General features: G+C 41.1%; 1 protein-coding gene and 1 pseudogene across 4 annotated transcripts in view; both read right to left on the reverse strand.

The window, feature by feature from the left end:
- WDR47 (WD repeat domain 47) overlaps positions 1-26565 on the reverse strand; it is a 69401-nt gene that overhangs the window by 10865 nt on the left and 31971 nt on the right. For 3 of the 4 annotated variants that reach the window (XM_075558984.1, XM_075558981.1, XM_075558976.1), the window contains 9 exons: positions 22774-23573; positions 14995-15121; positions 13463-13641; positions 10271-10528; positions 7820-7895; positions 5914-6071; positions 1891-2060; positions 1164-1334; positions 275-406 (listed from right to left, as the gene is read on the reverse strand). In XM_075558984.1, coding sequence (XP_075415099.1) covers positions 275-406; positions 1164-1334; positions 1891-2060; positions 5914-6071; positions 7820-7895; positions 10271-10528; positions 13463-13641; positions 14995-15121; positions 22774-23573 — 2071 coding nt within the window. The remainder of the gene's footprint in view (positions 1-274; positions 407-1163; positions 1335-1890; positions 2061-5913; positions 6072-7819; positions 7896-10270; positions 10529-13462; positions 13642-14994; positions 15122-22773; positions 23574-26565) is intronic. The other variant, XM_075558990.1, reaches the window with a different exon arrangement.
- Positions 6273-6425, reverse strand: LOC142438008 (U1 spliceosomal RNA; annotated as a pseudogene).

Here is a 26565-nt window from a genome sequence, read left to right on the forward strand (position 1 = left end):
ATTTTATCAGGTGAATGTACTTTTTAATGAGTTTTAAAGCTCTAAGTTCTAAAATGAACCTATTCCTTCTGACTTAATTTTCCTAGACCTCAGTTTCTTAGACTGAATGTTTTTTACATGTAAGGTAACAGATGACAGTATTTTTAAAGAATTTAAAGTAATCAGTAAACTCTCAAAACTACTATTTCACTGTCAGTATGCTAGTGTATGACTACTTTTAGTGTAGTACAGTTTCTTTCTCACATACATTCACTTAAATTGCAGAAAAGCCTACCAGTTCCATGGAATGTTGTACCAACAACACGAACACAGCTTGGTACTCGAAGATCCCAGAATCTGACAGTCTTATCTTGAGACCCAGATGCAATCATCCAGCCACTCCAGGTATAAAGTGCTAAAATATGCCCTGTGAAAGACAAGGCGCTCAGCTCTAACTGTGAGAGAACACACACGTTTAGAGCAAAGTACTCCTGATTGGGCATGGGACTCTGGCTAATCAAATATACTATGTGACGGGGATTTTCCAGATGTATCCACCAGATTGGCAATTTTCAAATAATTAAAATTCAGTAGGATGCATAACAACATGACTGAGCAATTGAACTGCATGATTTGTGAATTATATGCTGATAAACTTTCTTTTTAAGATGTATAACATACAAATTGGACCGAACAAACTCAAATCTCCTCTTGTGATTCCATTAATACAGTAGGCTCATCGGTATTTCAGGACATCATAGGTAGAACTGAAAAAAAAAATCATTTGAAATCACTGCAGTTTGTCCACGGAGGAAGCACGGAACTGTGGGGCTGGAGCACCAGTTCTGGAACCTCCGTCTGCCACATAGTAAACTAACTAGGCAAGTCGTTTTATTCTTTGAGCTTCATTTTATTTGTGTACAAAATGGGGCTAACATTGCCTCCCTTATGGAGCTTGTTGGGGTTAATTTATGGAAGTACATGTACAAGAACAAGAGTCCACTGGGAAGCAGCAATGTTAACAGTCTGCAATATTATTCAAAGCTCACCATTTTTTAAATAAAAATTTCCTGTCTTGAAAAAAAAAAAGTCCAGTCTTGAATCTCTTTTGATGAAACACACTCCATTAATGAAAAAACAGGGGTTGAACACAAAGAAAAAGAGCCTTTGGGCCTAACACCTACCAGTATGTCCACTCAGAGCATGGAGGCCCTGTCCTCTTTGACAGTCTGTTGTGTAAATGTTACAATCCCCTGCTCCAGCGCTTATCAAAATTGCTCCACCGCTCTCTGGGCCTTCCATAAATGCCAAGTCTCTAATTGTCCCATCATGCATGCTGAATTCCAGATCCGGTCCTGAAACAGCAATAAGAATTTAAAAGAAAGATGCTGCTCAACTGCCCGATCATTTGAGACTGCCAAACTGACCAAGAGTAATGGCGAGTGGCGTGGTTTACCTTCTCGCTCCAGGATGAAGCATTATAGCCCATTCCACTTTACAGAGCTCAGTGACTCGGTTAGCATCATCCCTAAAGCAGTCAGTCTTCACCCAAGGAAAACAGAAGACCGGTATACGCTAGAACACAATCCCTACAGAGATCCTGGTCATTGTTGCAAAGTTATTTTTCTGATAACAATACATTTCTATGACTGAGACATAACCGTGCCAGCTGTAAAAACTGACGAGACAGGATGTTTTATGAGTGTGACCAAGCAATTGCCGTGTGTCTTTAAGAAAGTTTTCTATAAGGTCATATTCTTAGATTTCATTAAAAAGAAAACAGACCAGACCGTGGGGCAGGGAGGGTGAGGGAGGGGAGCAAAAGAAAGAAAGAGAAAACAGACCTATGTAGAGCTAGACCATGGGGCAAGTCTAACGCGCTGGGAAGCTACTGCTTACAGACGGCCCTACCTGTTGCATTGCAAGTCTCTGCGTTAAAGGGCAGAACTTTGACGTATTTGTCATTGGATCCAGTTGCTAGTAACTGCCCGCAAGGACTCCACGCCACACAGTAAATGGATCCTTTGTGATGTTTATTCCGTTTGAAACGGACCACTGGCTGCTTGGGAGCATCATGAGCACTACAAGAGCAAAGTTGCAGAAAGGTTATTTCAATTTCTTGCTCGCTAAAATTAATCAATCATGACATTTTGTATTAAGGTTGATCCTGAAGGAGCAAAGAACATATCAGACAATAATAACCATATTTTTTAATCTTAGGAAAAATATTTAATATATGTTCACAATAAAACTTTCAAAAATTATTAACCATTATCACACTAATCTAACTCTCATTTTAGATTACAAATGAAATAAGATCCATAAGTGAAAACCAAATATATCTTTTCCACATATTCCTTATGGATTTTAACCCAGAAAAAAAACAAATTAATTTTTTAGAAAAACCTCAAAATGCTTCTACTTTCAAAAAGTCTAATAAACATTTGGTGAACATTTAGCATGAACAATATCCATTTAAGGGCAGAGAAGTAGAGAAGAAGAGTTAAAATGCAGTCCAGAATTGGAAATCTGGCGGGGTAGGTGTTACCTTCTGCCACGGTCAGTAAGGCCGGTGCAGAGGTGCCACCTGAAAGGGAGTACTGGACGGGGTACAGCGGGGAGGATTTCTACAGAAAAAGATAAAGCGATAAGCACAATGAAGATATAGTACAGTTGAGGAAAAGACAACAGAGGGGAAGGTATGAGTTAAGTATGAAGCTAGGAAAATTGGAAGTCATCAAAAATGGAATGGAATGCATACATATTGATATCCCAGGCCTCAGTGAGGTGAGACGGGCCGCCACTAGAAATTCTGAATCTGAAAATCATATGTTTCCTGTGCCAGGAATGACACAGTCAAGAGAAATCTTGCACTCTGTGGGAAAGGGCATTCCAGGTCTATCGTGGAGGACATGCTGTCTGTGATAGGATGATGCCTGTCTGCTTTCAGAGAAACCCAATCAATGCAACTGTTACTCAAATTTATGCACCCAACACAAAAGTTAGTGATGAAGAAATTGAAGAATTCCACCAACATCTTCAGTCAGAAACTGACCAACCATATAATCAAGATGTATTGATAATTAGGGCGATTGAAATGCAGAAGTTGGAAACAAAGAGGAAGAGCAGTACTAGGAAAATATGGTCTTGATGACAGAAATGAAGTGGAGCTCACCATGTAACTGAAGTTTTCAAGACCAACAACTTCTTCATAGCAAATACCTTTTTCAACAACATAAACAGCAACTACACAAATGGACTTCTCCACATGGAATACACAGAAATCAAGCAGACTGTCCCTGGGGAGAGATGAAGAGGAAGCTCATTATGAGCAGCTGAAACAGGCCAGGGGCTGACTGTGGAGCAGTCCACCGAGTGCCCATATGGGAGTTCAGGTTAAAGCAGAAGAAAACTACAGTAAGGCCGTGAGAGCCAAACGAAGACCTTGAGTCTATCCTGCTTGCATTCCAGGAACAGATTCGAGGCGCTGGACACTGATGGGAGAAGAACTGAGGGGCATGGGAGGCATCAAGGACGTCATTCATGAAGAAAGCAAAACGTCACTAGAGAGACAGGAAAGAAAGGTAAATCAGAGTAGAGGTCAGAAGAGACTCTGCAACTTGCTCGAAATCATAGAGTAGCTTAAGCAAATGGAAGAAAAGAAGGAGTCGAAGAGCTGAATAGAAGAGTTCAAAGGGCAGATCAAGAAGACAAAGTCAAACATTGTAAGGAAAGAGGCAAAAACCTAGAGTTAGAAAACCAAGAAGGAAGAGCACGCTCGGCCTGTCTTAAAGTGAGAGAACCCAAGAAAAACTGAAACCTCGAGTTGCAATCCTGTAATGTTGAAAGACTGACTCTATGGGCAAAATACTGAATGATGCAGGAATACACAGTCACTTTACCAAAAAGACATGAGTTGACGTCCACCATTTCAGATTCTTGCACAGGAGCAAGAAGTAATGGCGATGAAGGCAGTTCAAGCTGTACTGAATGCATTCGACAAAAACAAGGCTCCAGGAATGATGAAATACCAGCTGAACTGTTTCAACAAGCTCACGAACTATTGGAAACACTTACTTATCTGTGCCAGGAAATTTGGAAGACAAGCTACTTGGCCCACTGGACCAGAAAATCTGACTGCCATTGAGTCAGGGCTGACTCATAGCAACCCCCCGTGGGGGGTCTGAGACTGTAACTGTTTCCGGGAGTAGAAAGCCCAGTCTCTCCAGGACAGCTGCAGGTGTTTTGAAGAGCCAACAATCTGGATTGCAGCCCATCATGTAACCGCGACACCACCAGGGCTCTTCACTGACTGGAAGAGATCCGAATCTGCACCCATTCGTTAGAACTGACCATTAGAATGGACAGGACTGCCAGAGGTGCAGGCCAGATTCAGAAGAGGATGTAGAACGAAGGATATCACTGCTGATGTCAAGTAGCTAGATCTTGGCTCAAAGCTGAGACTACCAGAAAGATGTTTGTGTTTCATGGACTAGACATCCGACTGTGCAGATGATGACAAACTACGGATAACCTTGAGAAGAATGGGAATTCCAGAACACTTCATTGTGCTCATGCGGAACTCACACATGGATCAAGAGGCAGTTGTAAGACTATAACGAGGGCATACTGTATGTTTTAGAATCACTACAGGTGTGCGGCAGGTTGTATCCTCTTACCACACTTGTTTAATCTGTATGAGGAGAAAATAATCAGAGTCTGGAACAGATGAAGAATGCAGCCTCAGGATTGGAGGAAGGCTAGTAACAGCTTGGAATATGCAGATGACACACCTAGCTTGCTGAAAGTGAGGAGGAACTGAAGCACGTGCAGACAGAAGATGAGAGATTGCAGCCTTCAGTATGGACTGCAACTCAATGTAACGTAGACCAAAATCCTCACAGCCGAAACAACAGGCAGCATCAACATAAATGGGGAAAGGATGAAGTTGTCAAGGATTGTTATCTTGCGTGGATCCACAATCAATGCTCATAGAAGCAGCGGTGAAGAGTTGAAAGACATGTTGCTAGTTAGGTAAATCTGCTGCACAGGAGCTTTTTAGAGTGTTGAAAAACAAGGATGTTTTTCTAAGGTGTGCCTGCCTCAAAACAAGGTATTTTCCATCGCCTCATATGCATAAGAAAGTTGGGCAATGAATAAGGAAGACAAAAAAAGAATCCATGCGTTTGCATTGTGGTGCTGCAGAAAGCTACTGAAAGTCCCATGGACTATTGGAAGGACTAACTGCTGTCTCGGAGTAAGTACGGCCAGTGTGCTCCTTCAAGGCGAGCAAGGCGAGACACGTCATGCAGAGACCAGTCCCTGGAGAAGGACATCATGGTTGGTCAAGTCGAGGGCAGCAAATGAAGCAGGCCCTCGAGGAGAGTAGTTGAATGAATGGTGGCTGCAACAAGGGGTTCAGGCCTGGGAATGGCTGCGAGGATGGCCCAGGACGGAACGAACAGTGTTTGGTTCTGGGGTGCATGGAGTCACCATGACTCAGAACTGACTCGATGGCACGGAACAACAACAACAAAAACATCGGAATACTAAGGAGCCTGATGGCGCTGTTAGAGGCCATCGGTTCACACCCGCCCATTATCTGCTCCTTTAAATATTTACAGCTTCGGAAGCCTGGAAAATAAAATAGGCCATGTATATGACAAAAATACTCAAAAATCACTTGCTTTTAAAAGCAGAGAGTCTAAGTCACCACTACGTAAGCTATCGGGGCCTCTGAGTCAGAAGCGACTGGATGGCCGTGGAGTCCCTGCAGGCATAACAACACTCGGAGCCCCGCGGTGGAGGGGTTCAGGGCTCAGCTGCCCGAGGCTGGTGCTCCACAGGGAAAGATCTGCAGCCTTCAAGACCCTAGGAGGCAATTCTACTCTGACAGCAACAGGCGGCCAGGCTGAAAGAGGCACCCGTCCTCACCTGGGGTCAAGCACTTCTGGATAGGCACACACTCTCAGAGTTTTTGAGTTGGAGCCGACAGCGTACACCCGCCCCGCTGGATGAAAAGCCACAGCTCGCACAGCTTGTGTGTCTTCTAGAGTATTGATGCAAACAAACTGCTTTTGTGATCTGTCGGCCTATAAAAGAGGAAAGTCATCCTATAAAAAGTGAAAGTCTTAGAGACTTCATCTTTACCCCATTTACATTCATCAGACTATATAGCATTCCTCCTTGAATAACTGCTAGTCCCAGATATTCTTTTAAGTAGTGTATCCAAACTCCAATTTTTTGCTATGCATTGCTAAACTAAGTTCAAATAAACATTCAAGTTTTTCTTTCGAGAACGCAGTCCCCACTACCACCAATGATGCAATCAAGTTTCCCACGTTTGGGGAAATCGCTGGGGTCAGCACATCCGGAATGCAATGGGTGAGCCTCTCCCTGGGAAAACCACCTTCCTGATCATGGTATCTCCCCTTCCAGGTAAGTATTAGACATTCAAGTGTTTGATCTATGGTAAAATTACAAGGGGGCTTTGAAAAGTTTGTGGAAAAATCCCATTATCTTTTAAATCCACTTTTCTACAAATTTTTGAAGGCCCCTTATATAATAGGCATTATCATATTGTTTTCTTTTAGCTGTCAAGAAAACAAAATAGGCCACATATATAAACAACAACAGAAACAAAAATCACTGTTTGTAACTGCAGAAAATATAAGGAACTATTATTTAATCAATTTTGTATTAAAAAATGTTTATCATTTTCTCCAGCAACCACTATTTCAGCATTTCAGACTGAAATGGTGAATTACCATACTGTAAAAATAAACATTTAATTTGAGCTTCATCTTAAACTGTGACCCTACCCTGGCTGTTGACAGCCTTTTTCTGAGGAGGACAAATCACAGCATTTCTGTGTGAAGTGTGGGTGATGCCTGCTACTGGTGTCATCTGCAACTGCCCTGTAGGCCACAAACTGCCCTGTAGGCCACCCTTTAAAGACCAACGCGTGTCAAGGATGCACACACAGCGAGAGCACTTTGGCTCGGATTCTGCTGTGAGGGTTTTACAATCCATAGACCCACAAAAACATAATGCCTTTCCCTATCCAAGCTTTTATCTGCATATTCATGCAACACATTCGCATTGTGGGGTAGAGGGAAAACCCCATGTATCAAATTATGCTTGTCTTGGGGAACAGAATTCTTTAAGTTCTTTGTATGGATTTGTCTAAAAGTAATAAACATTCCATGACTCCATATACAATAAAATTGTCTGCCAAACAAACAGCACAGTATGGATCGGAGACAGAGGGAGGAACGGCCTGTGCACAGTAACAATAATTTGAAAACATGTTGCTATGTTTAAATAATTTTCACTCAAATGCCTATATTTCTAGTTTCTTGAAAACCTAAAGAACTAGGAAAGCTGGGCCTGCAAATTTCTTTGTGCAAGGGACAAATAGTCCTATGTGCTTATCATGAAAATTGCTGACTACTAATTTGTTATTTGGCCCTTCTAAGCATTTCAGATAAGGTCCCTATTTAAAGGGCTAAAACGTGAATTAGGAAACAAACAAGACAGAATGAACGACACACTACTTAGGAAAATACATTAGGTTCCAAAGCAAAGACATGGATTAAGAAATCTAAATGGAGTCTAAGTAAGTACTCGCTGAACAAATTAACCAGCATTCAGAGAAGTGCACAGCCCCAACTCTCAAGCCAAGGTCATGGCTGGGAGGGAAAATTCAACTACCTTGAGATGACTATTAGCATTAACAATTCATAATTATTCCAAAATGGTTTCTTTTAATTGAGAATTCTCTAGTGAACTCAGCAAGCATATATAGAAACAATGAGACCTCCTCCCCCCAAAGTGTTACCTCTTCCCCTCTTGTCCTTGATAGTATCCCTGAAGAATCTCCAAGAGGTGGCTGAATGATCGAATGTTCTGAGGAGCTAGGTAAGTAGAAATTCAAGTAAAGTTGACCCTTATAGCACAGCACAAATTAATTTATCATTTCAATCTCATTTTTAAAAATTATTCATTCATTAGCAAACAACCCTCACAACCCCTGGCAAAGTTTTTCTCTAGAGAAGTTTATCATGAGGCTCTGGACCCAAAGGCATCCAGCATAGTTGTAATGAGGGGTAGGAAGCATTTTGGAAAGGAAATTAAGACCAAGTCCACATGTAGTAAGTACCCTCCTTCCCTGGCTGTTCCTGAATCCTGGATGCAATGCTTAAACCCTACCCAAGCTAGGGCCCGGAGACTGTTCTCTAGCAAAACTTTGGGGCCCAAGAGAAAGGGCTAAAAGATGTTGAAAACTGAGGATTCCTCAACAAAAGATTTTCTTTTTCTTTTATCACCTAGTAACTCATTTTTAAGATCATCAGGGGAATAAATCCACCCACAATGGGTATCCCCGCCTCAAAAAAAATGGCAAAAGCTCTGTTGGGCGGAGCTATCATAGAAGGCATCCCCTCTTCCCAGCTAGATGACCACCATGCAACTTGCTGTAAGTCAGTACACACAGTGACTTCAGCTGGGAAGGTTCCCTCTAGTGACAGTGAATTTTTTTTGTAAAAGCAGTTTTGCTGCTGTGAAATTTGTTTCCTGCTTGAGAAAATGCCACAGAAACGAGTGTGATGTTTAAGAGAGCTCACAAGGACAGCGCTTTGGTAAAAACTCTTGTGTACAAGTGGCTTTCTGATTTCAAAAAGGTGAAATGTCGATTGATGGCAAACCTCATTCTGGAAGCCCACCAACTTCCCAAACAGACAAAAATGTCGACAAAATCCATGCACATGAGCTCAAAGACTGAGGACGGACCACTGAAGAGATGAGGGAGTTAACTGCACTTGCTTGGAGCTCGGTTCAGAGTTTTAACAAAAGATTTGGGAATGAGATGGGGCACTGTGAAATTTATACCTCGGTTTTTGACTGACCAGGAAAGAGCATCAACTGGAAACATGTTGTGCTCTGAAAGAACAGCTCTGAAACGACCCAAATGCTTTTTCCAAGGTCATTACTGGAGGTGAGACAGGGTCCTATTTTTAGGACCCCGAACCAAACATCAATCAAGCCAGTGGAAGATGCCATCGTCACCTTGCCCAAAAAAGAGATAGGCAAGTGAAATCAAAGATCAAGACAATGCTCCTTTTTTTTTTTTTTTGATGTGATAGTGCATTTGGAGTTCATTCCACCAGGTCAGACTGTTAATCGAGCTATTTAGAAGTTCTGAAAAGTTTGTGTAACGGTGCGTGACAAAAAGGCCTGATTTGTGCAGACTGGGGACTGGTTTTGCCACCACAAAAATGCGCCTGCTTACAAAGCTATTTCAGTGCATCAGTTTCTGACAAAAAACAACATGCCTCTCTTGCCCCCAGCACTTGGCTCACCTGACCTCGCTCTGTGCGACTTCTTTTTGTTTCTGTGAATTAAGAGATGAAAGGGCAGCGATTTGAGGATGTAGAAGAGGTGAAGAAATACAAACGAGAGAGGTGCAGTAAGCCTTCCAAACGGATGAGTTTGAAAAATGTTTCCAAGAAGGGAATCAGAATTGACAAATGTATTAAGTGTAATGGGAAGTACACTTTGAAGGTGATAAGGTTGTTTTGTAAAAAATTTAAATACATGGCTTTGGGGAAAAAACAATGCCAATGTTTTGGAAGGTACCAACTCTCGTACCAACTCGCCAGCACTTCAGCTGCTGCCCAAAGTTCTGAGACCTCAGTCTGTGCTTGCTTTGATTCAGAGCCTCCACAGAGTTTGCCATTTGGCTCCAACCCATTCAAAGGTGTTTTATAGTGAAAATAAATGAAGGAAACTATTCCTGAACTGTTCCCGTTGCATGAATTAACATCCTTTTACTAATGATAGTGACTTTTTATTTTTTTCAGGTACTCAGGAAGAAAGATGAAAACATTGTTCAGCAACCCCGTAGTCGTCAGACTGCTACACTGTCCTACGGCAATAACACCACTATATATAAGTCGATGTGCCTGGAAAGGGTGGGGTCTAAAGATGTTTGCTGATAGGTGCCTTTGGGAAGAAGGCAAGCAGATAAAGCCCCAAACAGTGTGATCTCTGTTACACATCCTGTGAAAACACAACTGCCTGGGTAGTGAAGAGGAAGAAGGAAAGAAAAACAACAAGAAAGAAAATGAAAACTGAGAACCTTAAAAAATAGAGAATATAGATAAAGACAAACTAGCAAAACGTTGATGGACAGTAACCTTCAAAAACTTGTTTGTAAGGTTCCAACCAGAAATTCAACTTTTCTTTCCGTAGACACTTAGTATTTCTAAATGTTACAAAGTTACACACTTACATTTGGTTTCCACAAGGAGATTCCTCAAGAAAAGGTATGTGATTTGTTGACCCGGGGTTGTGAGGAGTGCTTGAAAGGACAGCAGCAGGATCAGGTGCTAACCTCTGGCTAGCGTCTTGGGGTGGCGTAGAAAAACAAGTCATGGAGGAACTGCTCGATCCATTGCCCTTGCTCCCATTACATTCCTGGCTGAGCACTGACACGTCATTACCAAGACTGTCCATTCCAATATTTAATTCACCAAGCTTTTGAATGGACCTATGAAATAAAACAACATAATTATTTCAAAAAGGAACCATTCCTAATAATATAGATGAGCAAAAGTTTGAGAAAGTAAACACACACAATATAAAATCAATGACAAGGGTGACTACTAAAAAATTATCAACTCACGGTATAATTCAGATATTGAAAGTAAGTCCAAATGTTCCCACCATCTCCCCATCATTGAGTCCATGCTGGCTCCTAGTGTCCTAAAGGGCAGGTAGAACTGTCCCTGTGAGTTTCCAAGACTGTCCCTCTTTCCGGGAGTGGAACTCTGTCTCCCTGGGAGCAGTTGGTGGTTTCAAACTGCTGACCTTGAAGATCACAGCCCAACTTGTAACCCACTATACCAGCTGGGCTCCCCTTTCCACAATACTACCCTGCAAAGGGGCTGGGTCTAAGGTGTATCACAAAAGCACCTTGTCTTGTTTCTTCATCAGCTTAACTTTGGTTAAGTTTCCAATTTGAAATGTAATTTCTAAAAATAGTAACAGTCTCACCACCAGAAAGGTTTCTCACCAATGAAATAAAACTATTTTCATTCCATCTCTCTTTAATAACATTGTGCCCATTAGAAAACAAATTACTACCAAAGATCACCAGGAGGCAAAAGCCAGGTGCTGGCATCCGTATTATTCATGCGTGCCTTAATGCAGTGAGTGGTTCTCAACCTTCCGAATGCCACGACCCTTTCATACAGTTCCTGTTGTGGTGACCCCCTCCCAGCCACAAAATTATTTTCATTGCTACTTCATAACTAATTTTGCTACTGTTATGAATCGGCCGACCCCGTTTAAAGTGTCATTTGACCCCCAAAGGGGTCTTGACCCACAGGTTGAGAACCACTGCCTTAATGCATTCTATTTGCTCAAGTAGTATTTGCCAGGCTTGGATTTATGCTCCAAGGAGATAAAACCACGTTGGCCTGACTGATGAGGTTGTGTTCGGGGTCTGACAGGCAAAGAAGAAGGTGAAAGACCTTCTAAGGATTTAGACCCATACCTGGCACAGTCTCCCTTTCCCCAGCCTAGATTCAATGTGAGAAGACTACACAGAAAAAAAAAAAAAAAGACTACACAGAGGGTGTGACCACCTAGAGGGGTCATACTCTGGAAGACTTTCTAATTGTGCTACCTTACACATTGCTCTGTGTGTGTGTGCGTGCGCGAGAGTGGCCTTAAAAAGACTCTTCTTTAAGTTAAAAGGTTTTTAGGTAACTAGCAGCCATGGCAAAATGTTTAAGTCAAATTATTTCAATGGGAAGCACTGCTCCAACGATGTTCTGTGAACTGCTCCCATAATAAAGGCTTTGATCCTCTCCTGTGGGAGTGGGTCTGTGAAATGTGGGGTGATTAAGCATAGAGTTAGAAATGCTAAGTCTAAAGAGCCTTAAAAATAGCAATACATCATCTAATAGTGTATCTCCTGCTCTCACTAATAACAGATTGGTCAGGAAGTCAAGTTGCATCTGTGACTTTCAAGAATTTGAAGACTCAACCCACAAAACCTACTGCTGTCAATTCAATTATAACTCGCAGCAACTGTATGGGACAGAGGAGAACTGCCCCCACTGAGCTCCTAGGGCTGTAATCTTTACAGAGCAGACCGTCACAGCTTGCTCCCTCAGAGTGGCTTAGGGGTTCAAACTACCAACCTTTCAGTTAGCAGTAGTGTGCTTTAACTAAATTACCTGAGTGATACGTCATTACATTAGAATATTCTCATAAGCCAGTGTGACTTGAGCAGAAGTGTTGAGAAAATGATCCTCAAAAAAAAAAAATCCTCATATTGAAAGGGAGTGTTCTGAGGACTTAGGCTCTTCAGAGCATCACTATAAACACTTCTTGGGTGATCCGCTGGGATCACTGACTTGCACAACCTGTTAAGCACATCACTCTGAGTATTACTGCGCCAGTCAATGAAGTGGCATGCAGCCCTGCAGCTACCTAATCCTAATCATACTCATGACGACTGACAACACAAATGAGCCAAGCACACTAGAAATAGTTCCAAGTGTGTTTACATGTTTTTTTAATAAGTCATTTTATTGGGGCTCATACAACTCTTATCACAATCCATACATACATCAATTGAGTAAAGCACCCTTATACATTCGTTGCCCTCATCATTCTCAAAATTTGCTTTCCACTTGGGTTCCTGGAATCAGCTTATTTTCCTTTTTTCCCTCCCCCTCCCTCATGAACCCTTAATAATTTATAAATAATTATTTTATCTTATCTTACACTGCCCGGCATCTCCCCTCACCCACCTTCCTGTTGCCCATCACCCAGAGAGGAGGTTGCATGTATTGTTTACATGTTTTAATGGATTCAATTTCCCAACAACCCTTGTTCATGTAACCATGCTGATTCTTGTTTAATGATTTTTTTAAAGGGTATTGCCTTTTTTCCTTCTATAATTTAAAAACAGTATCATTTCATACTGTTTGTGCAAAATGATCAAGAAGGATCACTTTAACTCACTGAATTCACAAGAACCTAGTAGGTTTAAGCACTGAGAATAACAATATAAATAGCAGCTAACACCTAATATATTGCTTGCTAGGTGTCAGATGTGGTTCTGAGTACGTTACATAAATTAACTGATGGACTCATCCAGCCATCCCAGTGCAGTCCGTGAGGAAAGAGGCTAGTCCTCTTGCTCCAGCCCTCCCTGGCTGCCATGGCGCTGAGTTAGCCCCACCCTGGGGTCAGATCCAGCCCGTAGCTCAGCTACCTTGTTCTTCTGCAATTGGAGCATAAATGTAAAAGAGGACATTTAAAGCGAGAATAACAGAACCAGATGAGCACGATGTGACTGGAAGAAATTATTTACCTGTTATTGGAAAGGCATTAGAAGAGAACAGCCTTAAAATTTTCAAATAGCTTCTAAACAACCTTTATAATTTAAAATGACTTGGAGACCAACCTATTAAGGAATTGTTCCGTGAGATTCTGCGTCTGATCGGGGCCGTCCTCCTGATTCACACCTCCTTCAAGCAGCATCTGCTGGTATATTTGCCGCTGCTGCTCCTTCTGCTCCAAGTGCTGTTGGTAGCGTAATCTTTGTCTATAATATTCTTGAAATTGGTCGGTTGAATCTCGAAGCTTAGAAATATTAGAATAAAAGAATATGTAAGGGCAGGCTATGAGTGAATGTATGTCTTCACTCAACATCAATTACAGTAAATAATGAGTAAAGCCTATGGCTAACTATATTAACAGTTATAAAATACTTGATATATTGCCCTAAGTTTTAATATGCAAATAGATCAGATCATTTGCTTTATTCCATAGCAACAGACCAAACTGAATGGCCATCCTGGCTCCAATTAAAAAGAGGATTACAGTAGCCATAAGGGGCTCTAATCAAAGAACATGAACATGAATGTAGATAATGACTAATACAAATCTATCTTCATTATTTGGAGGGGGGAAGAATCTTAATGGACTGTATTATGTGCGGGGGGTGGGGAGTAAAGTCTTACTGAAGGACTGTATTAATATATTTTTTATAAAAACATTTTAGCCTTGTTCTACAGGCTTAATTTAAGTTTGAAAGCTTTCTTTAGAGGAACAATTACTTTAAATTGAATCTTTAGTCTAGATTTCAATGTCCCTCTCATACAAAAGCCGAATAAAAAGGAGTTAAACTCGGATATCTCAACATTCCTACTTCACCGTTCTAAAAGAAACGTATGGCACGCAAGCCACAGGGCCGAGGAAGACGGCCTTGCCAAGCGGGGCCTGGTGATGCTGCGGAGGCCCTAGAACTAGTCAACCATCTTTTAAAGTCACTGACTCACCTAAGTCTTGGAGAGTTGACTACAGCCCCAGCGGTCCCACTCTCTAGGGACGAGTAACCGTCCTCTGATTTCATAACTTACAGTAACAACTTTAAAGATGGAATTGTATGTACTTTCAACAGTGATTTTCCACTTTATTTATAATATGTACTTGAAAACAAAGACTTAATCAACTTATTAAAAGCATGCTGTCGAAAATAAATTTTTCTGCACAGCATACTATCTAAAATAAACTTTTACCCTCCTTTTCTACCTGATTTTCTTTTTAAAATACCACAGAAAATAATCTAGAGCTCTAAAAGCGTAGACAAAAGTATTTTCTACATTATAAACTTCCTCATTTCTTGTTCAATAAATCTAATCAGTAAAATATAGAATCTACATGTTAAAAAATGCATGCTAAGGTTTGTGTAAGACCTAAAATATGCATCTGTAAGAGCTTAAAGTGAATGTCAGCATGTTACACTGTTTAAATTCATCTGTTGAAAATGGCCCCCAAATATACAATTACAGCTAAAGCTACCATACCGTATTTCTGTGGGAGGACGGGAAAATGAACCAATATTAAGAAATTCTGACTGTTCACGCCCTTACTCCTAAATCTCAGAATTGGATCTTACAAGAGGTCAAAAGGCACGAGTATCGTAAACATTACCTCGTTTTTGTCTTGCTTGGCTGGTCCTGGGTTCTGTGCTCCATTTGCAGGTTCTTTTTCTGAACCTGAACTCTGGCCCACCTGTTCACTGCTTATGGGCCTCTGTGCATCGACAGGCGTATCGCTTCTTTCAGAAAGGTAGTGAGGGGGGAAAGGCAGAGAGTTGAGGTGGAGGGGTACACATTCTAGAGAAATTTTATTTTTAAAAAATCTAGTGTTTCTCAAATGCAAAAATATAAAATTTCCATTTTCATGAACCAAACAAAATGGGCACACGGTGGAGAAGGACTAGATTCTTAAGTAAAGAGGGAGGAGCTCCAGACTAAGGGCCACCTGTGGCTTGGAAAGTCACTTCCATCCTCTGTAGCTCAGCTTCATCTACAAACTGGATAGGAGGCTGGATAACTGATGCCCAGATGCTCTTTCTGAACTCTCAATCTGGGATTTGTTAGTCACACCTTTTCCTTCTCTAGTATGGTTTTATAAAATTTTACATGTTTTGAGACTTTATTAAAACTCTGTTTGCACTCTAAAATTGATTGCGGTGATGATTGTACACCTCTTAAAACTATTTTGACCATTGAATTGGATGGTACATAAATTAAATGCCAATAAAACTGTTTTTAAAAGCTTATTTGTACAAAGAAAAAGTCTATTTTCATTTCACATAAAAGCTAAACTTACCCCTTTACAGTATTTTTTAATGTATCTAAACTAGTAACACTGAGATCTTAAGTCGGGTTGTTCCTAATATTCTTTGCTAATTAGAAATGAGCAATTAGAAAGCTGTCATAACTACTTTGTTCAAAATGTTTAGTAACTAACTCCATGTAATGATGATGAACGTCACCCACTTATTACCCATTGGTCTAAGACACCATGGGAACTGAAAAGGAATCTGATTTTGAGGTGGCTTCACGACAAACAGCCTCTCGGACACGAGGGTCTAGGGTTCAGAACAGCAAAGCTAGATGGTCATCTTCAACAGGGACCTTGTTCGTCAGAGACTTTGTCAGGGGAAGAAACTGCCTAAGAAAGGAGGAAGTCGGAGACAAGCCAACCCCCAGAAATGTCTCTGGCAGTTATTCTGGACATGATCCCCTCCTCCCCAGGGGCCCCACCCGCCCACCACATCAGTCATTTAACACTGCCCAGGAGCTCCCTCCGACTCACCATCCCCTCTCCACTCGTGCCGCCACCAGATTCATCAAAGCCACTACCATCATCTCTCCTCTCATCCCAGTGGGTCTTCTCAGAAACCGTACTTACTCCACTGTCTTGGCTCACCTTGCCACTAGCCAGCATGGATAGGACATGGAAATTACTCCTTGAAATACATGTCATTCCTTTAAACGTATTTCATTCCTCCGCTTCACTGAGCATACTTGAAACGGCTGGCTGCTCTCCTCAGAGGAACGCAGCAATGGTGTGGCCCCCGTTCTCACCGCCAGCCACTCCTGACGCTGTTTTCTCTGCTGCCGCCACATGGCCCGGCTTCCTTTCCCCTCCAGACTCTGGTCTCCTCTCATTCCCTTTTCCTGACCCCCGCCCCCTTCTCCTTTGCCTCATGATTTCCAGCTTAAGCATCATTTCTTTGGGAAAATCTGCTAACCTGAGGCAAGTTCTAGGATCTCAGCGTAACCCACACAACTATAGTTAGATAATCTGTCTCATTATATAGAAACACAGTGAGGGAAAAGATTGTTTCTCTCTCTCTCTTTTTAATTTTCTCATATTCGCCAGTACATCCCCAGTGTCCCTTGCACATAATATGAATTTTAAATATATTATATATAAAAATGTATATTCTACACACACACACACACACACACACCATGAAAAGGAGAAGTCACAGAGGAAACAAACCCCATGCCATGGAAGTCAATTCCCACTCAGACTGACCCTACTGGACAGAGCGTAACTGTCCCTTTGCTTTTCCATGCTGTCTATCTTTGAGCGAGCAGAAAGGCTCGTCTCTCTTGAGGGGAGACTGGTGGCTTCCAGGTGCTGACCTCGTGGCTAGCAGCCCAATGCGTAACCCATGACACCGTGACCAGCGCTCCTTTGGGAGCAAATGGAACACGTGATCTTATCCAAGTCAGAACCCCAAACGTCAAATCTATCCTGATGACTGCTGGATGTCGTTGAAGCTTCCACAGACAAGTGAAACAGCAGCACTCAGAAATATTACTCGCAGGTAATACAAAAAGACCAGTTGCCCTTGAATCCACTCATATCAACAGGCAACATAAATAGTACAAAGACAATGTGCGCTTTATAAAATGGACCTAATAATTTGTTTGTATACTTAATGTAAACATGATCTGATAGCTTAACTGTTTTACAACTGAGACTTGGCAATTAGACTTTTAAAATAAGCTTTTGCTTTGCTAAAAGTCTCATTATTTCTTACGAAAACAAGAGTAAACTCTGAAGTTAATATATAGACAAATGTATTTCTATTAAATATTTGAAAATTAACGTTTTTAAATTAACTCCGAATGTAAGTCCATTATGTTTCCACTGTGGTGGATGGAACCCCTTCTCAGGGAAAGAAATGGCATCCAAGTTCTCTCTCTCACTTCTTGGCCTCTGGACGCGCCAACCCACTCCGTGAATCACTCCTTCCCTCTTAACCCCCCCTTCCCCGCCCTCCAAAGTCCCATCTTTCACTTCCCACAGGCCTATATTGCGCTCTCTCTCCTAAATGTATGTGAGGTCCCCTCCTAAATGTCCCCTTAGCATCCCTTAGATCACCTATTACAGAACTTAGCACCTGTCCTGTAATGCTGTTTATGCAGAAATATCCTCGACCAGGAGTGTTCACCACTGCATCTCCAGGGATAACCAAACGCCAAACTCACTGCCTTCAAGTCAAATCTGATTCATGGCAAGCCTACAGGACAGAGTAGAAGTGTCCCCGTGGGTTTCTTCATAGGAGCAGAAACCCTCATTTTGCCCCCGGGATCAGCTGGTGGCTTCAAGCTGCTGAGCTCACAGTCAGCGGCCCCACATACAACCACCACACCGTCAGGGCTCCTTCAGCCACACACAAGCACTCACATATTTACTGAATGAACAAGATGGCTGGGGATACCGGTTAGAAGAGACATTACAAGTAATATGCAATCTCTAAGTGCCTAAACACAGAGACATATACATGCACCCACTCCAAAGAAAAGGCAGAAAGACCTAATAAGAGTTTTCAACTATCACATTATGTTTTAAGCAGCTACTAACTATAAGAAGTCTCTCTTTTAAGACCATCACAAAGAATTTTTAAGAGTTAATAATTACATGGATAGAAAAAAATTACATTAAAAAGTATTATTTAATTTAATTTTACACTATATACAATGCCTAGCATCTCACTTCAATGTACGATAAAGAACCTGCTATCATGTATTGAACTGTGTTACCCAAAAATATGCTTCCACTTGGCTAGACAATGATTCTCATTTTCCTCCATTTTGTGGTCTGATGAAATTATTCTTCATTTTGTCATCATATAAAATTATACTTCCATAGACGCTCGAGCATAAGCTGAGTATCAGCCAAAGTACCTAATTTTGCCACAGAAACTGAATACAAAGTGTGCTGGAAAAACTCTGTGGCTTATACACGAGTATATACGGTATTGTAAATCCTAACCTGTATGATGGATAATGAGGTGATTAGATGCATTATGTTAATGAGATGAGACAATTGACAGCATTATGTTCTACCTTGAGTCAATGTCTTTTGAGATATAAAATAAATTAAACAAAGGAGCAGAGATCTGGGGACCTCGCTATTACCACAAGAGAAAAACTGGGAGTGGAGTACATTTTTTGGACGTGGGGTCCCGGTGCTCAGAACCTCCTAGACACAAGGGAAGGTTGATACCAAGTCATAGCCATCCAAGGAACACTGTGCTCACCGATGTAGACAGGAAACGAGGAATTCCTTCCAAAGTCAACAATCTTCCACTAGAATTAATGTCTGTCTGCTAAAGTCATCCATTTCTGGTATTTCTGATATGGCAATAGTAGAAAACGAAGTCACCTGTGGATTAAGTTATTACTCCCCTCATTTCCCTGATGAAGAAACAGACTTCAGTGATTTTCCTACAACTGCATTACGTAGAACCCATTTCTTCAGACTCCAAATCGAGGGCCAGTCCATGCCGAAGTATAATTTTGAAACCATTATGCTGAATAGCCAAGCTTACTAGTGAACTGATCTATCTTTCTTTTGCTTTGTGTCTATTTCTGTCTAAATGAAAAATATCCTTACAAAACACTACATATCCTCTTATAAACCTTTCCTATTTTATCTTCTCATTCACCATAGTAATTCAATCCTTGTGTCCCAAGCACACAGCAATGAAGCATTGTGTTAGCTAGCATACACTAAAGATGCCAACATATTTTAAATGAAGACTGATTTCAAACTTGTATTATTATAAATAGGAGCTTATACATGGCATCTTTAACATAATTAATCTAAGTAAACCTCTCAGTATTTTTAAAATTATACCTTCCAAAAACCAAACTCACTGCCACAGAGTCAATGCTGACTCATACATACTCACGGTGGGTTTCTAAGATTGCAGTTGTTTATGGGAGTAGAAAGCTCAGTCTTTCATGGAGCGAGCTGCTGGTGTTTTTGAACTGTCGATCCTGAAGCTCGCAGCCCAGTGAGTAACCACTACACCATACCAGGGCTCCTAAATTATACCTAAAGTGTTTTTAAAACCAGGCACAGTTTTTCCAAAGTAACTAGTGTTTATTATTCACAACACAGTAACTCTGCCATATGCCCAAACCCAACCTGCTGTGACTGCAATGATTCTGAATCAGAGTGACCCAATATAGGGTTTTCAAGACTGTCCATCACTATGGGAGCAGACAGCCTCACCTTTCTGCCACAGAGCAGCTTTCTCCCACCATTTGAACTGCTGAGCTTGTGATCAGCAGCTCAACACCTAAGCCACTGCTTTGCCAAAGGACTCTTTATTTGCAGCCCCTTGGACACACTGTACTTAATTAACCAAGGGCTTGAACTTCAAAGGGGAGAGATTTTCATTTATTAAGCACCAGGAACATGCCTGCCTCTGTTCCGAGCTTCAACTCATTTTGCAAGTGAGTTAAACTATTGCTTTTTTATAGAAGAGTTACTGAGCCTCAGAGAGATTAAATGACTTTCCCAAGGTCACACAGCTGGTAAACTGCAATACCAGTGATCAAGTTCAAGTTCAACAAAGACAAACTTCTTTTCATTATTCCACACTGTCCTGCCTCATAAATTGCCCATTTTCATGTTGCCTGGAGTACTGCTACTGCTTAGCTGATAATACACGTGGATTTGTTTTCTCACATCATGCTTTACCTTTCTGCTTATTCTTAATGGCCCAACATATTCCACTTCTTAGATAAAGGGATGAAAACAGACGGACAAAAAGTCGTCATTATGCATGTCTTTCTCAACGTCTACTACTCTCTTTACATGGGCAACAGCACACGTGCAGTCAGATTTGGTGACACTTGCTGCATCTTTTTTCTTTGTAAAGACTTTCCTAACGATGCACAAGTCCAAACAGGACTTCACATACTAGCTGAGAAATTCTCCTTTTACATACACACAGAAGAATGTCAATAGTTTCCCCCATTAAAATTAAAATTAAAAAAAAAATAGTTTCCCCCAAGAATGAAATCCAGCATCTTAGATAATGAGGATTTTCCCCCAAAGGATTGGAAAGTTCAATCAATGCTAAAAACCCCCTATTCCATTGAGATTTAGATGACATGCTCCTATAGGAAATATCAATCCATTTTCATCACTGGTTATCTCTAGATTTGAAATCGCAAATATGGAGTAATAAAGTACCTCAAAGAAGTCTCCTTATGTCTTACCTTTCAGTAAGTTCCTTACTTGACAGATGTAGCATCCTCCACTCTCATTAAAGAACGTGTCACAAATTCCCTATACTCTTCACAGAAAATGTGTCCCCATATATGCAACTGCAGTTCTTATATATATTAATTAAAGATCTCTCCTTCCGTTAATTATAAACAGAAATTTTATATCCAGTGCCTCTTCTTTAGCACAGGATAGACTGAACTATGCTTGCTCTGTGACTGAAAAGGTTTGGCTTTTGTACTGAAATAAATTTATTAAAGTCAACACTAAAACTTCCTATGGTGCCTCTGAGTAACAGGAAAGCAGTCATATCCCGAAGAGTAAATAAAGGACAGAAAGGTTTACAGAAGTGCTAATCAGGAGGGTTTGAAGGAAAGTTGAGTGGGAGCTACAACATTTATTCCCTTCATGTACGTAAAGGACTACTGGAGAAAGGCACGCAGTCAACGAACCAGCACACAAAGCTTATCAGTGTGAATGAGGGGAAGCATCTGTAGACAAATGGACATCCCCTTACAGAAGGGTCACAAGGAAGAAGCCAGCCAGCCAGGGTGCAGAAAAGCACCAATGAACCATACAACTTTCCTCTAGCTCTTTAATGCCTCCTCCCTCCACTATCATGACCTCAATTCTACCTTGCGAATCTGGCCAGATCAGAGCATGTACAAAGGTACAGATAAGAGCTCACAACACAGGGAATCCAGGACAGATAAACCCCTCAGAGCCAATAATGAGAGTACTGATGCCAGGAGGGGCCGAGGAAGGTGGAAGGAGAAAGGGGGAACCAATCACAATGATAGGCATATAACCCCCTCCCAGGTGGATGGACAAGAGAAAAGTGGGTGAAGAGAGAGTGTGGTCAATGTAAGACATAAAGAAAATATATACAAACTATCAAGGGTTCATGAGGTAGAGAGGGTGGGGGAGGAGGAGCTGATACCAAGGGCTCAAGTACAAAGAAAATGTTTGAGAATGATGATGGCAACAAATGTACAAATGTGATTGACACACAGGTGAATGCATGGATAGTGCTAAGCGCTATGAAAGCCCCCAATAAAATGATTTTTTAAAGATATGCAGAAAGTACCAGAGATTTTTATACACAGGATTTTTCATTATAGTACTATGTACAAGGCAAAAAGAACTGTAAATTACCTGATTTCCTACAATAATTGATTAAAATTAGGGTACTCTCACACAAGCAGCAGAATATTTCACACTGACTAGTCATCACTGATCTCAAAAAATTTCACAATATTTTAATACAGGGAAATATCTATGATTTACCAAATGGAAAAAGCAGATTATGTGAAAATATATAAAGCATTATTCCAAATTCTTAAAACTTATGAAAAAAAATGGTCATTTAACTGCAAGATTACGTAAGACTTTAATTTTATCCTATAATCTCCTATTTTTAATAACTTTCTTCAATGTACCTGTATCACCTTTAAACTAGCTAAAGAATAATATCCTAAACTACGCCCACCACCTTTGAGTAATAGTGACCCCACAGGACAGAGGAGACCTGCCCCATAGTTTTCCCAGGCTGGGAGCTTCATGGGAGCAGGATGCGATCTCCTCCTCTCATGCGGACTCTGCGCATTTCAAAGCTGACTCTCACTGGTGCCCCAGCATTGTCATCTCTGAGCCAGCAGGGCTCACTGCCTTCAGTGGATTTAAATTCATAGGATTTAACAATTAAAATTTTAAAACTCTTTTCCTAAGTGACTGAGAAATATGTTTCCACATTTAAGAACTTTCAACTACACGTGCTTGAGCTTTAGCACACAACCCCCCACACACACGCACACACACGCGCGCACAGGATTATCTCACGGATGTGGCGAATCCTCACTTCCATAAGCATATACTCACTGCTCAGGGGACTCTTCATAGATACTGTGGCATTCTGTATTCTCAAGCATGAGACTTCTACTAAGGTTCTGCACCCCAGGGTAGTGGAAGTTAGCAAAGGAGTGTGACATTGGAGAAGTTTTGCTCCCAAGGTCCGAGATCCTCTTGTCATTGGTCAGTCCGCAGGTGAGCCCATCTAAAGCAGGGTTTAGAGAGCGGGTCATATAGGCATCAGCTGACTGAGGTCTTCTCATTGGGGATGACGGGTAGGGAGAGAGCTTGCTGATAAGAGGAGTCAAAAGATCAGCGTATGCAGCTTTTGTAGGTTTCAGAAGTTTATCAACATGAATATTAAGCATTTTCTGTTCAAATGCACAAGAGAACACAGAAGATGGAAGATTCTGAAGCCATGACAATAAACTGAGATCCAAGTCATCACAACCATTACCACATAAGAGATCAATGCCAAGAAGCACTTCACTTTCTGTAATTTCTTCTCCGGTTGCTTTACTTTGACAAAATTCCACACAACATTCATAGAGCAGACCCTTCATTACAAGCTGAAATAGACGATTATTACTTGCTTTAAAGCCAGCTTCACTAAGCTTCCTATCAGCTGGAATAAATTCTGCCACCATGACACAGGCCTCTTCAAAGCAGTGAACCCGTGCGGTGCTGGGGTTCCAGTCCTTGAACTCGGCGTGGTTGGTCAGGCGAGGCAGCGTCAAGAGCAGGCAGAGCTTGCTGTAGTCATCCTTAGAAGGGCAGTACTCTTCCAGGGCATGTAAGCATTGCACCGCTTCCTGCATGGTGAATTCCAGCTGGAACAAGAACACAGCATCACCAAGAAGAGAAATGTTGAGGGATAACAAACGATACAGGATCGTTTTATTCAAATACAGTGGCACTTCACAAACTTTTATTTTGAACTCAGTTGTGAAATGATACACTCTGGCACCAAAGAAAATCCATGTAATTTGTAAAATATGTAACAACTTTCAAATCAAGACACAAAACATTTCCACTAGTAAAATTAAAAGGACATAGCATTGGTTAATTTACACATTAAACTTACTTATGTACAAATAGTGTTCTGGTTCAGAGTTAAAACTGTATCATTTTCAAATGAATCGTATTTTTAGGATGCGAATAATTAAATTCTTATGACAAAAGCTCAGCAGCAAAGGACAAAATAAATAGGTCCTCAAAAAAAGTAAATATTTTTGTAAAACAAAGGCAACTTACAGATTGGGAGAGCATTTTTAGATAAGACTCTATATCAAATAAATATATATATCACGTTGAAAAATATATGTAAACTAACAAGATATTAATCTTCATATAGTGATATGCATATTCATGTTGATATATATACAAAAAACTTCTACAATGTAACAACAAAAAGACATCTCAATCTAAACAATAGGCAAAGACGAACAGACTGTTCAACAAAGAAGCCAACAAGCACATGAGAAGATGCTCAACAGATCGATTTGTGTCTCTGAATCTCCATGGCTTCACCAGCATCTCTGAAGCTGTGATTTCCTGCCTGAATTAATGTTTCATGATGTCAGAATTTTCCACAGTATTTTACAATTTCTTCTGGCAAGTCATTGATCAGGCTAGTTGGAGTTTGCTATAATTTAGATAAATTTATACTAGGGCTGTCAAGTCTAGAATTAACAGGTAAAATCAAACAAAAAACTAAACTAGATACAAACTTCAATCCTTTAATCATACCTAAGCTCTCTTTTACTTCAAGGTGCAAAAAGTTGTCCACACAGCAGGGTGGATGGACATATTAGTAACATATAATGGGCAGAAATCTGCTCAAATTTAAGTTCAAATACTATGCTGTCAAGTAACAGCAGCTTGTGGATGTAGTGATCATTACTAGTGATTGGAAGGCAAGAGGTGGAAACAAATAAGGATCATTAGTTGCCCTGGTGCCTGAAATTACATTATAGGATTTTGCAGAACCTGGAAAAACCTTTTCTCAGCAATGTATGTGGCAACTACAAGCATGGCTCTCACAGGATATATTAAATGGAAATAAGACTCTCCGTGTAAAGAAACTATGGAAAACCTCAATACTTCAGTTAGAACAAGGGCACGAGCTGATTACAAATTGACAATCAACTGCCCTTACGTAACTTCAAGCAGAAGGAAAAAAAAAAGTTAAGTCCCTGAGAGCCAAGGAAGGACACTGAGTATACCCCACCTGAATTTAGAAACTGTATCCAGAACAGATGCACTGAACACTAATGACCAAGGACCAGGTGAACTGTGGACTGACATCAAGAATAGGAGGCCGTTAAGGAGACGGAGGAAAGGAATAAAGAGCACCGTGGAGGTCAGGCGCGACTGTGCAGCTGTCTTCTTGATCGTGGAGCAGCCAAAGAGAACCACGTGAAAGGGCTGGCGAGAGCCTTCCACAGGGCAGTTCAAGAAGACAAAGTAAACATCACCATGAAACGTATGAAGAGCTGGAGGTACAAAACTGAAAGACAGGAGCACACACGGCATTTCTGAAGCTGAAATGTTAAAACTCAAGTCTTAAGAAAACACTCATGTCTTGACTTACAACACTGAAGGATTCTTTGGGCAAAACACTGAAAGAATATGAGATATGGTTTGAACTGGGGGGAAGTCAGCCCCTCACCACTAATCACAGGTTCAGTAGGCAAAATTGTACAGTGATAATGAGTAAAGATTATAGTAAAGTCATAGAGAATACGATAGAAGAGAGAGTCAAATAATGGGGTGACACATTTCATGGTAGCACGCTCACCTCAGTCCTGCGTGGTGGTCCACGTGGAAAGAGGAGGAAAGGAAGGAGGACAAGGGAAAAGGGAACAGGGGAGGAGAGGGAGCTGAGGAGAGGCCAAGGCTAGGAGCCAAGCCAGAAGGGGCTCTATTGCTAACCCAGGCCTATATACCTTTGGGGGCATGCAAGCCCACTAACCACAAGTAAATACATACATCACAGGAAGGGGTTGTACTACAGGTTATACAGCAATGAGAGGGGGACAATCTAGGGACACACACTCAATGGGAAGAGGAGGGGTTTGGGGTATACATGTGACAAGATGGGCGGATCCTAGAGTCAGGATGGCAGTTTAACTTTGTATGTCCCAGAGTGGGTTTGATCTGTTCTCTGGATCTCCATAGGAACTACTATCAGTAGGGTGCAAACCCCACCTACAGGAACCAAGCTAATGGTGACAAGCCTTAGCCCACTGTGCCCAGGAGCAGGGCCTACCTTAGCCTGGAGACTGAATGCCTTCAGGGAGGATGTCTGTAAGCATCGGACCTCCCCCCACAATGAGAGATCTTTAAAAATTTTGTGCATAATGAAAAACCTAGGCATGAATTTTATTTTTTGTGCTTCAAAATAAACATACTAACTTTTGAGGCATTAAGAAGGAAAAGACATCAGTATGAAACTTTTTGCCAATGACAGAAACATTGGACAACAGGCTACTCTCTAAAATTCATTTTAAATTAGCATTTCAATAAGAAAAAGATATATAATCCAGTTTTGAAATAGGCAGAGGAATAGACTTCACCAAAGAACACATTCAGGCAGCTAATAACTACATGAAGAAAAGCTTGTGATCATTAGCCATTACAGAGATGCAAATCAAAACATAAGCTATTATCTCACCACAGCATTAACAGAAAGTTAAAAAAAACAGAAAACAACAAATGCTGGTGAGCATGTGAAGGGATGGTACAACCACTTTAGATAAAGGTATGGCACGTCTGTAAAAAATTGGGAATGACATGAGGGAGGGGGACAGTGGGGGGAAA

This window comes from Tenrec ecaudatus, chromosome 1, assembly GCF_050624435.1.
Source record: "Tenrec ecaudatus isolate mTenEca1 chromosome 1, mTenEca1.hap1, whole genome shotgun sequence".
NCBI lineage: Eukaryota > Metazoa > Chordata > Mammalia > Afrosoricida > Tenrecidae > Tenrec > Tenrec ecaudatus.